General features: G+C 39.4%; 1 protein-coding gene across 1 annotated transcript; it reads right to left on the bottom strand.

Annotated features, from left to right (window-relative positions):
• Positions 1-1,630: 1,630 nt before the first annotated feature.
• maff (v-maf avian musculoaponeurotic fibrosarcoma oncogene homolog F) lies at positions 1,631-17,382 on the bottom strand. Its single transcript, XM_034193591.1, has 3 exons — positions 17,246-17,382; positions 9,784-9,865; positions 1,631-6,063 (listed from the first exon to the last, which is right to left on the bottom strand). The coding sequence occupies exons 2-3, from the start codon at positions 9,814-9,816 to the stop codon at positions 5,626-5,628; spliced, it is 471 nt and encodes a 156-aa protein (XP_034049482.1). The 5' UTR covers positions 9,817-9,865; positions 17,246-17,382; the 3' UTR covers positions 1,631-5,625.
• Between the last annotated feature and the right edge of the window lie 272 nt (positions 17,383-17,654).

The following is a 17,654-nucleotide window of genomic DNA, read 5'->3' as shown; positions in this document are numbered from 1 at the left end:
TTTATTTTTTAATGTTCCACCCCTAATTTTTTATACATATGTTGTCTCAGGACACCAAATATATATAAAAAAAAATGATTAAACAGGTGACAGCTGGAAAATATGGTAATTCCTGTTAATAAAAAAAAAAAAATCCAGAATAAAATAAAAATTTTATTTGTCAAATGTGCAGTATGACAATGGAAAACAGTTTATTGAAAATGTCTTTATCTAGATGTGCTCCAAATATTTATTCCAGATCAGACCAATCTGGTTTGAAACACACAGACCACGCCTTGACCCATTAAGCCTCGGACAGTCAGAACTGATCCCATGCAGGTCTGGGCTCTGGTTCAACTTTCTTACAACTCTGTGTGTGAGGTATTCTCTATCCATCCATCCATCCATCTTCTTTCCGCTTTATCGGAGTCGGGTCGCGGGGGCAGCAGCTCAAGCAAGCCTCCCAGACCTCCCGATCCACACACACGTCCCCCAGCTCCTCCGGGGAACCCCAAGGCGTTCCCAAGCCAGCCGAGAGATGTAATCCTTCCAGCGTGTCCTGGGTCTTCCCCGGGGCCTCCTCCCAATGGGACGTGCCGGAACACCTCTCCAGCGAGGGCGTCCAGGGGGGCATCCTGAAGAAAAGATGCCCGAGCCACCTCAACTGACTCCTTTCGACATGGAGGAGCAGTGGCTCGACTCCGAGCTCTCCCGATGTGACCGAGCTCCTCCCCCTATATCTAAGGGAGCGCCAGCCACCTGCGGAGGAAACTCATCTCGGGCCGCTTGTACCCGCGATCTGTTCTTTCGGTCATGAGCCAAATCTCATGACCATAGGTGGGATCGGAACGTAGATCGATCGGTAAATCGAGAGCTTTGCCCCCCCCTACTCAGCTCTGTCTTCACCAAGAGAGAGGTGAAGAGAGGTATTATTTATTATTTTTTTTTTGTTGTTCTTGTCATGCTTACTATGATAGCAGCTGTGAGAAAGTGGAAATCCATATTCTGAGTTTATAAATATGCTGGTGTTGACCCGTCATGGTTTTTGGATGCTTTGCTGTTTTTCCCGTCAGTCCTTTTTAACTTTATTTTTCGCAGTAACAGCTGTTTATAATCTGACTCATGGCTGAGGATGCAGAGTCACTTCAGTGAGTCACACACACACAACTTCTTTTCAGTAACTAGTCTGTGCTACCGCTGGCTGAACACCAGGGGGCACCAGTCTTTTTTTTTATTCTGTGGTTTCATCAGAAAATGTAAGTTTTTAGTTGTACTGAAGTCTCTCACTGTAAATATTTAAATGCTTCCAACAGAAAGAATATTTGTCATTATTTGTGAACTATAGTCTTGCATACATAAAAGTTGAGCACCAGGAAAATGTTGCACTTTGCCTTCATAAATGTTTAATTTAAAACTCTTATTACACAGACGGTCATGAAGCTACAATTTCGGAACAGATGGATAAATGTGAACAAATTAAATATTAAGTTTATCTCTTCCCCTCCCCCCCTTTCAGGTGACTTAATTAAAAATGCTTTTTTCCCTGTATAAATTGCTTAATTTCTGGTCCGATTTAAATCTGCGAGAGCGTTAACTTAATTCATCACTGTCAAGTCAGTTCAAAATGTCCAATAATCTTGTGTACCACACACCATTTTATGTACAATATGTACAACATTTATTATAATTAATATATAAAATAGACAATATACTTAATTTTCACAATAGAAAAAATACAGGTAATAAATACAAAGACCATCTTTGTTTTGCAGGTTACAAAACATCCAGCACTATTTGACAGATGTGACAAACTATAGAGAATACATGTTTGCCAGGCTGATATTCCCGTCGATAAATAAACACAATCTGTCTCTTTATGTACAACAATATTGCTCACACTGTTTAATTCTAAGCCTGTTGGAGCTGAGTTAGAACTTCTTGGCCTATGACTGTTTTCAAGTGATGAATCAAACGACACATTTCTACCTTCTTTCTCTGTCCACTTGCCAACTTCCTGTTTCCACCGTTACACGTTTCCTCAGACTCCTCCTCTCCCTGTCAGACAATTTTACAGTTTTCCTTCAACATGCAGCAACACAACATATCGTCAAAAATAATGTCCCTCCAAGAATCCAGGAATTATTACAAGATAAGAGTGTAACAATACGTCCTACATAATGATAATCGCATCCTTGAGCCTGTATTGAATCGTATTAAGTTCTGAGATCTGTATCATGATATTGTTATAATGGAAGAACATATGATAAAAAAAGGATGTGATTTATAAAAATGTGCAAACAAAAAACCAGTAACATTTGGGACTACAAGCTATACAGAATTATTTGTTCTGTTTAATAATTGCATAATTGGTGTCAGTAGGCGTATTGTGAATACGTATCGTAATGTGTGGCATATTGTGATGGGTGTATCAAAATGTGCACCGTGATACTGTATTGTAATATGTGCTGCACCATAATGGGTGTATTGTGATGCATATGATGACACCTTATCTTAATGTGTCTCATATTCGTTATCACAATGTATCGTGATAATGAAGTGTGATGGCATATCGGAATATTCTATCACGATGTATCGTGATATCAACGTATGATGGCATACGTGATATCGTAATGTGTGCTGTATAACAACGTGTGTATCACGATGTATCGTGATATCTAATGGCATATCTTGATATTGTATCATAATGTGTGCCCTATGGTAATGGGTGTATCAAGATGCAGATCATGATACCGTATCGTAATGTGTGCCATATCACGATGGGTGTGTCATGATACATATCGTGATACCGTACTGCTATATATGCATCATCGTGTTGGGTGTATCATGATATTGAAGTGCGATGGCATATTATACCATATTGTAATGTGTGCCGTATCGCAATGGGTATGTCATGATATTGAAGTGCGATGGCATATTGATACCATATTGTAACGTGTGCCATATTGCGATGGGTGTGAACAAGTACATTTTGTGATATTGAAGCATGGCGCCATATCATGATGGGTGTATCGTGACATTGTATCACAATGTGTGCCCTGTCGCGATGGGTGCATCATGATAGATATCGTGACATCAAAGTGTGGTGGCATATCGTGATACTTATCGTAATGTGTGGCATATCACGATACATATATTTAAGATCGCCGGGCATATCATTTTGCGTTGGGCGTATTGTTACACTCCTAATACAAACATGACAACACATAAAAATCACCACGTGACCTTTGAGCGCATTTCTACACAATTAATCTTCCACATATTTAAGCTAATCATCGTCATCAGCACACAATAATTAGACGGGAGAATTTCCCCACAAACTAGTCATAAGTACGTCTGAACACGTATAACGTCACAGCACTCGTTAGCTTGTCTTCATAATATCTACTTTTAAATACAAATAAAATATAGAATATATATCTCTGATAAATGTCTATTTTGTCTCAACAGCACATAAAAACGTTACAAATAAAACAAAAGGAACGCCCACAGAGAGTTAGCATCCAGTGTCATTCTTAGCAGATGCAACTCTGCTTCGACATTCCTTCTTTTTTGTAAACTGACCAACATGGATGTTGGGAGTCGATCAGATATATATATATATATAAAAAAAAAAAAAAAAAAAAAAAAAGAAAGCTGCTGCAGACTCGTTACAGAGCGATGATACTGAAAGGAGCAGAGGTGGATTATTTGGAAAGACGAGTTTGCATTTTTGTAACATGATATATTGAAGGCACCACGTTCAGTGAGAAATCTGACCGATACTTTCTCGCGAGTCAAAATGTCACAAACTGCTGCAGAGCTTCTGCACTGTTGATGTCATGTGACTCTGAATGGGTCGATATTCAAGGAGATAACTGATCGCAGGTGGCAAAACACTACACTTTATCTAAAGGCTGCGACGCCCTTCGGGCAGGGGTCACATGACCCCTGCACATCAAATCATAAAAAAAAATAAGTTTCCCCTTTTCACACATTTACACAGTTCGGGGTGGAAAAACGCATCCCGTCCTTGTGAAAAGAATCAGATTATACGAGGACACTTGTGAAGTGTGTCAAATTTATCCTCATTGTGATCCACTTTTCATTGTTTCCGAAGACAAATTGTGTAATCGAGTTCACGATTTGTCGCACATCTGAGCAGTTAGTACAAGAGGCTTGAGCGCTTCTTTGAATGTCAGTTAGTTGGCCACGCCTCTCCCTCCCACATTCTGCCAGTGTGTGAAGTATGCCGCAGCCTTTAACGCATTTTAAATATAAAAAAAAAAAAAATCAAAACTCGGAGACGCACAGAACACCTTCAGACGCCGAGCACATTAATAATCCAGAGACCATTCGCTCGATCCCGACACTTAGCGTAGCGCCGTGAGCTCAAGCGGTTTCCTCGTCTGACTTCAGTTAGTCGGTGGAGACTTTGTGAGTGAATGAATGAGGGTTTTGTGCATGTTTGTGTGCACTAACTGGTTCCTCGTCAGCTCATCCACGCCTCGTTCACATTAAACCTGCTGCATTTCTGAATCAGTTTACAAACGACAGTTGAAATACACTGAGTAAAAACGGCTTTCATCTTTAACTATGACGTCATTAATTTTTTTTTTGGGGGGGGGGGGGGGGCACTTTTAAAGTCTCCAGCTGAGATGGTAGATCAGCGCTGGAGTGCATCAGGAATCTCAAACTTTTCACAAATTTTAGGTACATAAACAATCTGCACAATAAAGGACATAACTTTTACTGGAAACATCTGTTCTTCTTGAATTTACTTTCATAATGTAAAACATTTTGGATTTGAAGGTTCAGGTTCTTTGTCTCTTTGTGTGTGAGCAAATTTCTTAAAAAAAAAAAAAAAAAAAAAAAACACACTAATTGTCTTTGATGTCCAGCCCTTGAGGGATTGGACCTTGACTATGGATTTTTTCAGATGCTAACAAAGGTCCCATTCCATTTTGACCAATAATAATAATGGTATATTTAGACCATTTAAACCAGTCTACTGTTGATTTAGATTGGAATAAAACCAGTCCACAAATCCATTAAAAACACTGTAAATCTGCTCATCCTGAAGCTAAACCACTTTAAAATCAGATTGTCTCATATTTAATCCCATTAAAAGCAGTTTAAGATGTTTTAATTCTACTTTTAAAGCCAGTTAAAAAGATAGCTGGTTAAAACAATCTGCCAAAACAAGTTTCAAGTTTCCTCCTCCCCAATCGTTAAACAAAACTGATCATTAAAATATTCAAATATTTGTGTTGTCAGACGGCCTTTTTACATGATGATTATTTGTGCTAGTTTTGTTCCATGATGCTGTGTTTTTGTTCTGGATTGTCTTTTTTTTTTTTTTACCCTCTAGTCCTTTTCACGTCAAACCTGTTTTTGCGCACTGGGTTCATACCGGGGTTTACACGGGTCTCTTCAGGATCAGATTCAAACCTTTGGTCTTCAGTTCTGAAGAATGAATGCAACTATTGTCCACCAGGTGGCATCACTGTAGAGCCACTCTGACTGGTGTGTGTTAATGTGAACGAGGCGTGATGCAGAGGAGTGTGTAGCGCTTTCCTGTTGCCGTGGTGACATGTCTGTCTGCACTGCAACTCGTGTCCCTCCCCAGTCCAGCTGCAGAACCTCCTTCTACGACGGTTCTCGCTGAGTCTGCGGCTGCTGTGGACTCTTCACGATGGTAATAACTGAGGCGGTGTTGAGGCGTGGGGCGGTGGCCAGCAGGTTGCCCCCTCCAACCTCGAGGCTTCTTGCGAACCTCTGCAGGGCAGCCAGGCGGGCGCCGAGGCCCTCCAGCTCTTTCCTCATACCGGCGTTCTCCGCCCCGAGCCTCTCCACCTCCCTCTGGAGCTCCTGCTTTTGCTGCTCGAGCGCCTCGCGCTGGGAGACGCGCTTCACCCGGCAGCTGGCGGCGTAGCCTCGGTTCTTCAAGGTGCGGCGGCGCTGTTTCAGCTTCTGGATCTCCTCCCGGGAAAGCCCGCGGAGGTGGAGGTTCAGCTCACGCACGGAGAGCGACATGAGCTCGCTGTCCGACAGGAAGGGCACATTCTCACCACATTCCTGCTTCACCTGATGGGAAGAGGAAGGAACAGAGGGAGGAAACGGGAAGGGAGGAGAAGAAGTTGGACCAAAAAAAATACCAAAATGAGTCAGAGGAGAAGAGAAAGGAAATGACAAATAGTCATATTAAATGTTCTTTTCAACATTTTCCCTTAAACATCAAAATGACTCATTCTTTAATAAGGCACCAGTTACACTCGAAATGTTTTAAAGAAAAAAAAGTACTTCACTTAAGGTTCGATTACACCCCTGGCAAAAATTATGGAATCACCGGCCTCGGAGGATGTTCATTCAGTTGTTTAATTTTGTAGAAAAAAGCAGATCAGACATGACACAAAACTAAATCATTTCAAATGGCAACTTTCTGGATTTAAGAAACACTATAAGGAAATCAGGAAAAAAAAATTGTGGCAGTCAGTAACTGTTACTTTTTTAGACCAAGCAGAGGGGAAAAAATATGGAATCACTTAATTCTGAGGAAAAAATTATGGAATCATGAAAAACAAAAAGAACACTCCAACACATCACTAGTATTTTGTTGCACCACCTCTGGCTTTTATAACAGCTTGCAGTCTCTGAGGCATGGACTTAATGAGTGACAAACAGTACTCTTCATCAATCTGGCTCCAACTTTCTCTGATTGCTGTTGCCAGATCAGCTTTGCAGGTTGGAGCCTTGTCATGGACCATTTTCTTCAACTTCCACCAAAGATTTTCAATTGGATTAAGATCCGGACTATTTGCAGGCCATGACATTGACCCTATGTGTCTTTTTGCAAGGAATGTTTTCAGTTTTTGCTCTATGGCAAGATGTATTATCATCTTGAAAAATGATTTCATCATCCCCAAACATCCTTTCAATTGATGGGATAAGAAAAGTGTCCAAAATATCAACGTAAACTTGTGCATTTATTGATGATGTAATGACAGCCATCTCCCCAGTGCCTTTACCTGACATGCAGCCCATATCATCAATGACTGTGGAAATTTACATGTTCTCTTCAGGCAGTCATCTTCATAAATCTCATTGGAACAGCACCAAACAAAAGTTCCAGCATCATCACCTTGCCCAATGCAGATTCGAGATTCATCACTGAATATGACTTTCATCCAGTCATCCACAGTCCACGATTGCTTTTCCTTAGCCCATTGTATCCTTGTTTTTTTCTGTTTAGGTGTTAATGATGGCTTTCATTTAGCTTTTCTGTATGTAAATCCCATTTCCTTTAGGTGGTTTCTTACAGTTCGGTCACAGACGTTGACTCCAGTTTCCTCCCATTTGTTCCTCAATTGTTTTGTTGTGCATTTTCGATTTTTGAGACATATTGCTTTAAGTTTTCTGTCTTGACGCTTTGTCTTCCTTGGTCTACCAGTATGTTTGCCTTTAACAATGTTCCCACGTTGTTTGTATTTGGTCCAGAGTTTAGACACAGCTGACTGAACAACCAACATCTTTTGCAACATTGCATGATGATTTACCCTCTTTTAAGAGTTTGATAATCCTCTCCTTTGTTTCAATTGACATCTCTCGTGTTGGAGCCATGATTCATGTCAGTCCACTTGGCGCAACAGCTCTCCAAGGTGTGATCACTCCTTTTTAGATGCAGACTAACGAGGAGATCTGATTTGATGCAGGTGTTAGTTTTGGGATGAAGTTTACAGGGTGATTCCATAATTTATTCCTCAGAATTGAGTGAGTCCATATTTTTTTCCCTCCGCTTGGTCTAAAAAAGTAACCGTTACTGACTGCCACAATTATTTTTCCTGATTTCTTATAGTGTTTCTTAAAGCCAGAAAGTTGCCATTTGAAATGACTTTAGTTTTGTGTCATGTCTGTGATCTGCTTTTTTTCTACAAAATTAAACAACTGAATGAACATCCTCCGAGGCCGGTGATTCCATAATTATTGCCAGGGGTTGTAAGTAAGTCCCTTCGGCTGCTCCCATGTTTGCACTCGGGGTCGCCGCAGCAAATACAAGGTGGATCTGCATGTTGAATTGGCACAGGTTTTACGCCGGATGCCCTTCCTGACGCAAGTCCACATTACATGGAGAAATGTGGCAGGGGTGGGATTTGAACCTAGAGCCTTCTGAACTAAAACCAAGTGCATTAACCACTTGGCCACCACCCCCTAAAGGTTCGATTATACTTTAAAATATGCCAAAACTTTCAGAGTGACTGGCCACAGGTTCCTCTTCTCTTCCACGTGTAGCAGCAAAGGTTCTGTTCTGCAGAGTATTTAAAGAATGGTTGCATCCAGAAGTGGAACTACGCCATATCGGAATTCTGCTGCAGTGCAAGACTTCTGGAACTGTAGACATCTAAACTTCCAGACTTGTCACAGGAATTAAATCTAAACCTGTTGAAAAGAAAGTGAAGCCCAATTTATGCTACTCTGTAGCCACGCAGAGCCCTTTGCATTCTTGCGAATCCCCTCTCCGCAACCTGACGTGCACCTCCCAAAAATTGTAACAACACTTTAAGATGACAGAGGCCGCACGGGCTGCGACTGGTCTGCAAACTACATCATTTCCAGAATCTCACTTTTCCCGTTTCACAATCGACGACTTTCATGAAAAATGTCTTCATGAAAAACGTCACGCCCCCTACTGTTCTGGCAGTGAAGTGTTATATCCACCAACCCACCATGATGGAACTTCAACAAGTTTCCAACTTTGTCAAAGTGATTGCATGGCCACAGAGTCAGAGAATAGGAGAAGCATGAAAAGGCCTTGATTTGCAAATTCACTGGGCAGTTAAGACAGTGGTGTCCAAAGACATTCCACAAAGGGCCAAGAGGGGGCAGGTTTTCTCCACTGGAAAGAAAACCTGCACCCTCTTAAGATTTGGTCCACCTTCTCATACAATGCGGGGCGTTTCACACTAGGAGATGCTGATCAGTCTGCACCCCTGTGGGCATAGAGTGGTACAAGAATGAGTAAGGCGTGTGAAAAATGTTTACATTTTGGGACAATGCGACTGTTTCTTCCAGAGTCTTCCTCCAGCCGACGAAAGAAAAAACGGTACAGTAGCATATTTACAAAACACTGTTGGAGTGTGCACTCGTAGAATCTTTGGAACGTGGAATTTTGTGTGAATATTGAATATTAATGAACAATATGCAACAAAGAACATGAAGGTATGATAATGAGAAACCGCTTCGATTCTTTAATGAGCCTTTCGCCCAAAGGCTTCATTGAACAGCTTCATAGAGACCGGTGACATCTACTGGTCAAATAATGTATAACATGATGACCAGCTGTAAGCCACATAGTACAATTTCTGTGAGACGTGTAACAGCAAGCAAATTTATAGTCATTATTAATTGGATAAATTCCACTGTTTTACATATTAAGTGAGAATTTATTTCAAATTTAGTAAAATTTGAAAAATGAATGTGGTGGTCATGCCACTGGTACTGATGTGACTCTGGTTCACCTCTTTTTACTCACCGTGTACGAGGAGTAAAAACGTAAAAATGCTGAATGTTGAAGCATGTCTATTTAGCAAAATATTATTGGATTAGCACCGAAAGTAGTGAATGAGTCCAAAACTAAATAAATATATCCTGACTCCTCAGTGATGACATGACTGAGACCAGAAGAATATACAAAGTTCTGTTTTGGACCCACACTCAGAACACGAGTCACCACTGTACATTGAATCCTAAAATAAGAACTCTGGTTGCTGTAGTCTTAATGCTGAGTCATGCTAATAGCCGTTTTCCTACCTTCAAGGCTTTGCTGTTTATTTCTGTTGTCATGTCTCGTGCCTCTTCAGTTTATATCCTCCGTCCAAAACCGGCAGAGCGTCTGAGAGAACAGAAACACAACAAACGTTATGTTAGCACATGTGATCCGAGACAGCGTGCGGATCGACTTCCTGTCTCTGCTGACATTTACCATTTGCTCACAAGATGAACAGTCATGATACAGAAAAGGAGAAGCTGGCTATCATTGATGCTTCTCCAAATGTGGTCTGTCGTTAAACTCCACTGTCCTTTAAACGTTAGAGATTTTTGCTAGTCGGCTGGAGCGGTGAGGAGGAAGTTATCGTGTTCAACCTCCGGTTGCCCAAAGAAGGTGTCCTAACAGTTCCTCTTATTAGTACAAAGTCAACGGTTCACAGCTTTCAGAAAGTCTCCAAGCAAACACTTCTGGCTAACGAACAATTTATTATATTTATGAATTAGGAACCGCTGAAGGTGAAGCAGTTTCCGGCTTTTTGAATTGTCATTTAAGATGTTCCTTTCATTAAAAAGTAACTGATGCTGTAGTTTTCCTGCTGCATCATTCTGGAGAAACACCTCTATCCTAATGTTGTTGCTAACAATGGAGCAGGTCTTGGTCTCATCATATCTAAATTCTGGGACTCTTGGTGAAGCAGAACTCTAGCTGCCGCCGACCACATTAGCATGCAGTCTGTGATTCTGGTATTTTACCGCTCAAAAATAGTGTTGTGAAAGTTTTTAGTTCCCGCTGACTGATTCTGCTCTCTTTCTCAGTTTGTGGTATGATCGTCAGACACTTTCACGGATGGTCACGGTGGCTAGAAGCATCATTTTTAGCAATCCCCTCTCTGATGGTGCAGCCTGTCTGAGGAAGATTAGATAGATGACAACAATCTTTCTGTTCCTGTTTCGCATGTTTGAAAATTCTTTGTTATAATTTGTTTGATCTTTGTTTTTTGTTAGTATGACCAAAGCAGTTGGTCACCCCACCTGAGTCTGGTCTGCTTGGGGTTTCTTCCTCAAATCACTGTATTTTCTGAAGTATAAATCACATTTTTTTTTTAAAGTAGTTTGGGAGGTCCTGCAATGTATATAGTGAAAAATCACAGTTATTGATAACTATTTATAGGGGAAACCCTATTAACCCTAACCCTTTACCAGGAATCAAAGCACTAAAAGTAAACACTAACAATAAAAGTATAAATTCCAATAATGAAAAGTACTGGTACACTACAACAATGCATAAAAATACCAAATTAAAGAGCCAATAATACAGAAAAAAGGTGCAACTTATACTCCAGTGTGGCTTACATATGGATGTTTCTGCTTCAAGAGGCATTTAATTTAACAGGTGAGACACATTCTGGAAAATACAATAGCTTAAATGACTTAACTCTTACTTCCCGCTTCATGATGCATTTTTGAGAGCTGCAACTCATACTCCAGTCCAAATTAGAGTGATAGTATAGTCATTCAGTTTAATTTATATAGTGCCAAATCACAACAAAGTTGCCTCAAGGCGTGTCACACAAGTAAGCTCTAACCTTAACAACCCCCAGAGCAAGCACACAGGTGACAGCGGTAAGGAAAAACTCCCTCTGAGGAAGAAACCTCAAGCAGACCAGACTCAAAGGGGTGACCCTCTGCTTTGACCAGAGTTATAGTATTTTATTTATTTATTTTATTTATTCCATGTTTTACCAGGTAAGTCAATTGAGAACACTTTCTCATTTACAATGACGACCTGGACATCATTGTAAAAAATAATCTGCATTGTTTGCCCATATTAGTACAACTCAATGCAGATTTGGTTATCTGGTAATTCTAAATTGACTGTAGTTGTGAATATGCTTGTCTGTCTATATGTGTCAGCACTGGGGCAGACTGCTGGTCTGTCCAGAGTGAATCCTGCTTCTTTCCCAGTGATTGCTGAGATCAGCTCCAAGTCCCGCCGTGACCATTAACTGCAAGAAGCAGGTATAGATGGACGAATCGGTGTGGAGGCTGGATTATGAAAGTGTCTTGTTCTTCAGCAAAACTTTACATTCAAATCAGTTTCCTTCATGAGAACAATGAGATCGGGAAAACTGTCGGTGGATATTTTCCATCTTATTTTTAATTTGTCTAAATCAACAGCAGGTTTGAAGGTAAACACAAAAAGCTGCTGATGACAGTGCTGAAGATCAGGAACGTTAAAAGCCTTGTTTAGAACAATAACTCTTCATTCAATGGCTTCATCTGCAGCTCAAATGGAATGCATGAGGATACCTTGAACTCAACGGCGGCTCATAAATCGCTGTGAGGGACTGAAGTCCAACCTCTAAGTGGGTCATACTGAATTGAACCCAGGTCAGCCTTACTGATTTGTTTGTTTACTTCAGATGGTCACCGTGCAGAAAAATATGGCCACAATTATCCTTTTGGAGAAAGTGTCAACCTGACAGGACACGGATCACCAGTGTACATTTTCGTGTCATTCACAATATCTTTGCTACTAAAAACTGCAACTAATGGCTGACGTCTCCAAAATGTCAGACTCAGTTTCTCTGAGCCGAAGGAAACGTTATCAGGTTACTGCAAAATTTAAGCTGTTTAAATCCAGTTTAACACTAGTGAATTAAAATCACCTTTAGTTATACAATTTTCCAGTGTAGAACATTTTAGATCCTGTTAAAACCACATTATTACCAAGAAAACCTAATTGAAATCAATGTTTTACTCTGGGCTGGTTAAAAAAAAGAGTATATGTGTATATATATATATATATATATGTATAGGGGTGATTCTTTAACTACAGGCACTATTGGCCTTGTAAATGTAATTTCCACCACACCATTGCCTTACAATATAAAGCGCCTTGGAGCAACTGTTTGTTGTAATTTGGCGCTATATACATGTGCTCTGATGTCACTGTTTATCTCCATAGAAACTACCCAAACAATCTTTCATACAAACTATTTAAAGGGACATTACAGTGTTGTGGTGGAAATTACGGCAATAGTGTGGGACAACTACATTTTGTTAAAAAAAATCACAACAGTTGTATGACATTGAATACCCCAATTATGTTTTGATTATTTTACTGATATGTTATTCAGAGATATTTTAAAACATTAGAAAAAACATTTCTTTACCATTCATTTTTATCATTGAAGATCAAAAGTCTGGGTGTGGGACAAGCACAAAACGGCAATATTTGCATATAATGATGCTGAAAAAAGGTGAAAAAGTCATCAGACTACTACAACCCCTGGCAAAAATTATGGAATCGCTGGCCTCGGAGGATGTTCATTCAGTTGTTTAATTTTGTAGAAAAAAAGCAGATCACAGACATGACAAAACTAAAGTAATTTCAAATGGCAACTTTCTGGCTTTAAGAAACACTATAAGAAATCAGGAAAAAAAAAATTGTGGCAGTCAGTGACGGTTAGGCAGTCATCTTTATAAATCTCATTAGAACGGCACCAAACAAGTTCCAGCATCATCACCTTGCCCAATGCAGATTCGAGATTCATCACTGAATATGACTTTCATCCAGTCATCCACAGTCCACGATTGCTTTTCCTTAGCCCATTGTAACCTTGTTTTTTTCTGTTTAGGTGTTAACGATGGCTTTCGTTTAGCTTTTCTGTATGTAAATCCCATTTCCTTTAGGCGGTTTCTTACAGTTCGGTCACAGACGTTGACTCCAGTTTCCTCCCATTCGTTCCTCATTTGTTTTGTTGTGCATTTTCGATTTTTGAGACATATTGCTTTAAGTTTTCTGTCTTGATGCTTTGATGTCTTCCTTGGTCTACCAGTATGTTTGCCTTTAACAACCTTCCCATGTTGTTGTATTTGGTCCAGAGTTTAGACACAGCTGACTGTGAAAAACCAACATCTTTTGCAACATTGCGTGATGATTTAGTAAGTCCCTTCGGCTGCTCCCTTGTTTTCACTCGGGGTCACCACAGCAGATTCAAAGCGGATCTGAATGTTGAATTGGCACAAGTTTTACGCCGGATGCTCTTCCTGACGCTAACGCCACATTACATGGAGAAATGTGGTAGGGGTGGAGTTTGAACAAGGAACCTTCTGCACTAAAACCAAGCAGAGTAACCACTTGGCCACCACCCCTGTTCCAGCTTTGAGTCACTACCTGATAAGCTCCGCCTACTTTTAAACAGTGGACTCAGTTCATGAGTGTTTTGCAATATTTTGTTACATCACAGTTGTCACATCACTGTCACAGCCTTTAATGTGTCATTTTAGAAAATACTTCAAGTTAAAAAGTATCAATTTAAACTAAAGTGCACACAGCCTTTGGAGAGCAGCTGCATCTGCTTTTATTCTCACAGTGACTTTCATTTTGTTCCCTTTTCCCAGAATTGAGGAAATTGCTGTAAACGGTCGCGTTCTGGGTTGCATGTTGCTGGGTTTTTGAGTGGTAAAATACAGCCCTGTGGTTAGCTTGAGGTTGGCGTTGAACTTGTGGTAGATCCCATGGGGAACCAAGTCCATGCACCACCGTTTGAGTTGGACACAAACTGACCCAGATGGGCTATTAACTTTTTCATGGCAGCCCTCAATGAGGTCCAAGATGTATTTATAGTCTTTGAGATCTTCTCCTCCGCCCTTCTGAGAGGGGCACCTCTGTCCCGACTTTCTGTGTGGGCGTGTCACAAGGAGACAACTGGCACATTGGGCGTGTCTCCCTAAGCAAGCAGGACACCATATATGGACTTCTGTGACATATGTCACTGCAGCACAAAACAAGCTGTTTCAAGTCTAGATTTTATTTACACCAGAGGAGTGTTTCTACATGCACAAACAAAAAAAATATGAGAGAGAAAAATAAATGGTGCAACACAGAGATAAGTGCCGGAAAAGTTTAATAAGGTGCTGAAAACAAAAATATACAGCGGGACTAAGGTTTCGACGTGACAGTCACATCTTCCGCAGAGTCGCTGTATATTTTTGTTTTCAGCACCTTATTAAACTTTCCGGCACTTATCACTGTGCTGCACCAGTTATTTTTCTCTTTCACAAATTAGTCCTATCAGGTCGCACTAGATTCGTTTGTGCTATATAGAAGCGCGGTGAACTCTTCACTTTTTTGTATAAATAAATATGAGACTCAGACTGTTTAAATGCTAAATCCACTTTTTCTTTTCTTTTTTTTATTAATTTAGGAATGAATGTGTGAACATGACAACTGAACATGTAGTTACAAAACTACACTGCACCATTAAAACACTGTATTTTCCAGTATGTCAGTTTTTTTAATAGTTTGGGAGGTCCTGTAACTTATACTCCTGCGCGACTTATATATTGAAAAATCATAATTCCCTATTATTAATAAAAAAAAAAAAATTAAAATAACTGTTTATATAAGAATAGAGAAGCTTAAATCTTCGACTAGACTGGGTTGCTTGACGCAAGGACATTTCGCTTCAAATCGCAGAAGCTTCCTCAGCTAAAATTCTTGCTCTGGTAGTCTGACTTCTGTCTGACTCTTGTTTATATATAGACTTTCCCAGGAATAAAAATAAACTATTAATAAAAGAATAAATGCCAATAATAAAAAGAACTCTACAATAATTTCACAAAAATCCCAAATTAAACAGCTGATAATACAGAAAAAAGGTGCAATCAGGCAATATACAATACTTTGTGAACTTCTCTGGTAAACTAGACACAGCAGAAGATACTTTTTCCACAAACTCGGTTGGTGGATGTAATAGATAAATAATCTCTAGAGAAATTGAATCTCGCTACCAGTATATGTTGCAAGTAATTAGCAAATACAACGTGTTAATAACCACAGTATGTAATTTTAAAGTTTGTTAAAATGCAGTTTGAGTTAATTTAGATGTGCATGTGTCCCTGACACCAGTTTTTTTTTTTTTAAAGTTTGTGGGGAAACAAAAAACTGTTCTGACACAAAGCAAAAGTCAAAGGTGAGTAGTGAGACCTGACTGCTAACAATATTCTAATGCAACCAAGATTGTAAAAACCTTGATCTTTGCCTTTATCCTTTAACATGAAGCTACTTATCGACTTTACACCTCATGACCCCTTTAAATGCTAGTTGTAACACTATGAGTACACCTAAATGATTTTGACTAACATCATTATAATTATGTGTCACAATAGATTTGTAACCGTATAATGTGGATTTATTTAAAGCTAGTTATGACAATTTTTATATTTCTAATCATTTTTATATTTCTTGAAATTTTGTACGTATATTTTTATTTATGCATGATGTGTGCTTTTCATTGTACTGTTGAAACCCTTCTATTTGTTTTTTCAAACAAGTCATGGAGTAATTTACCAAGGGAGGATTCTCACCAGAGGTTTTGTTTAAAATTCATTTAGGACAGTTTTTATATTTCTTGACAATTTTTATGTTTCTGTTGATGCATACTTTTTTATGTACTACTGAACGTTTTATGAGAAAATGTAGTTTTTCAAACAGGCCATTACATATATGGAGTAATTGACCAAGTCACGTGATCCTCTCACCAGATCTTTAATTTAATAATTAATTAGGATAGTTTTTTATATTTCTGATCATTATATTAATGATCACTTTTTATATGTCCAATTTTTTTAAAATATTTCTATGGATTCATGATTTGTACTTTCTATGTACTATTGTGCACTTAAAAAAAACCCACACTAATAGATGAATTATGACATATGTTGTTAAAACTCTAATTTTAAAATATGATGAATCAACATGGTAACTGCATTTAAGGGTGCGCGTGGGCGGAGGAAATTGCAGCAACCCTGGTTGACCAACCTAAAGCGACGAGTCACGGTGATTCAGCAATAAAGCATTTGGACTCCCAAAAATATACAGAAAGACCAGAATCGGGACCGACCAGGTCTGATCCGTATGTTTGTGCACGAGTCTAATCCAGCACGCACGGTTTTATAACCCGACATCATCATATTATTTTTATTACTAATAATCTTTAGAGGAAAAGCAACAAGTGATTCAGCACGGATTCACTAAACAGGCCCACACGGTTTGAAAGGGTCAGAATGTGATAAATATTTACTCGGTTAAAGGTGGTAAATGACCAAAATTGTTGTTGTTTTTTTTGTTTTTTTTCCTCTTAACAAAAGCTGAATCAGCCTTTAGCCACCTTGAGGTAGCCAAAAGGCGCCGCTGTAATCTATTTTAGTCGCTTTAAAACTACACTTACACAACACTACCTTCCCTTATATTATTATTTGTTAATTATATAAATAGTCCAGGATGTATCTGGTTTTGGGTCGAACAAGAAGAGGCAAATTTTCACCTAAACACCTAAAACATGCTAAAGCTAGCTCCTTTAGCATCAACCATTTCTGGCGAGATAAGTCCTCAGCTCGTCGACAAACGGCTCTTCACTCGCCACCAACTCAAAAAAATAAAAATAAATAAAATAAAATTAATATCCACTTGTCGAGAATAATAAATATATTGTACCTGCGGGTGTCGAAAACACTCGGGCGACGAAACGTTCAACGTTCCTTTTCCCGGAATTTACTCCGCTTTTCTCTGAAGGCTGGATTCTTTCATTCATAAAAAAAAAAACACAAGCGACAAATGACGTCAGATCCAAAGAATGAAGGCGGGGATAACTCCGCCCCCGCGGCGTACTCCGGACGGTGTAAACAAGGAATCCCTGCTTCCCAGAACTTTTCCATGATCAAGCAGCGCCGCCTCCTCCCTAATTCCAAGCAACACATTCTTTGGAAGATCAAGAATAAAATAAATAAATAAAAGGCATGAGTCAGTCTTCACAGGCTGGTTCTGTTTAGTGTTGAGAACAAGTTGTACTTGATCATTTTATGGGTTCATGTTTATTTTAAAAATATATATAAATAAAATCAAA

The sequence above is a fragment of the Thalassophryne amazonica genome, chromosome 18 (genome assembly GCF_902500255.1).
Source record: "Thalassophryne amazonica chromosome 18, fThaAma1.1, whole genome shotgun sequence".
Classification (NCBI taxonomy): Eukaryota; Metazoa; Chordata; class Actinopteri; order Batrachoidiformes; family Batrachoididae; genus Thalassophryne; species Thalassophryne amazonica.
Note: the sequence above shows the minus strand (reverse complement) of the source record. Positions and strands in the feature narration are given on the sequence as shown.

Bases quoted from the DNA above. Each gene is read 5' to 3' on its own strand.
- maff (XM_034193591.1), bottom strand. From the start codon at position 9,816: ATGACAACAGAAATAAACAGCAAAGCCTTGAAG. The intron at 6,064-9,783 runs GTAGGAAAACGG...TCTTCCCATCAG, and splicing joins TAAACAGCAAAGCCTTGAAG to GTGAAGCAGGAATGTGGTGA.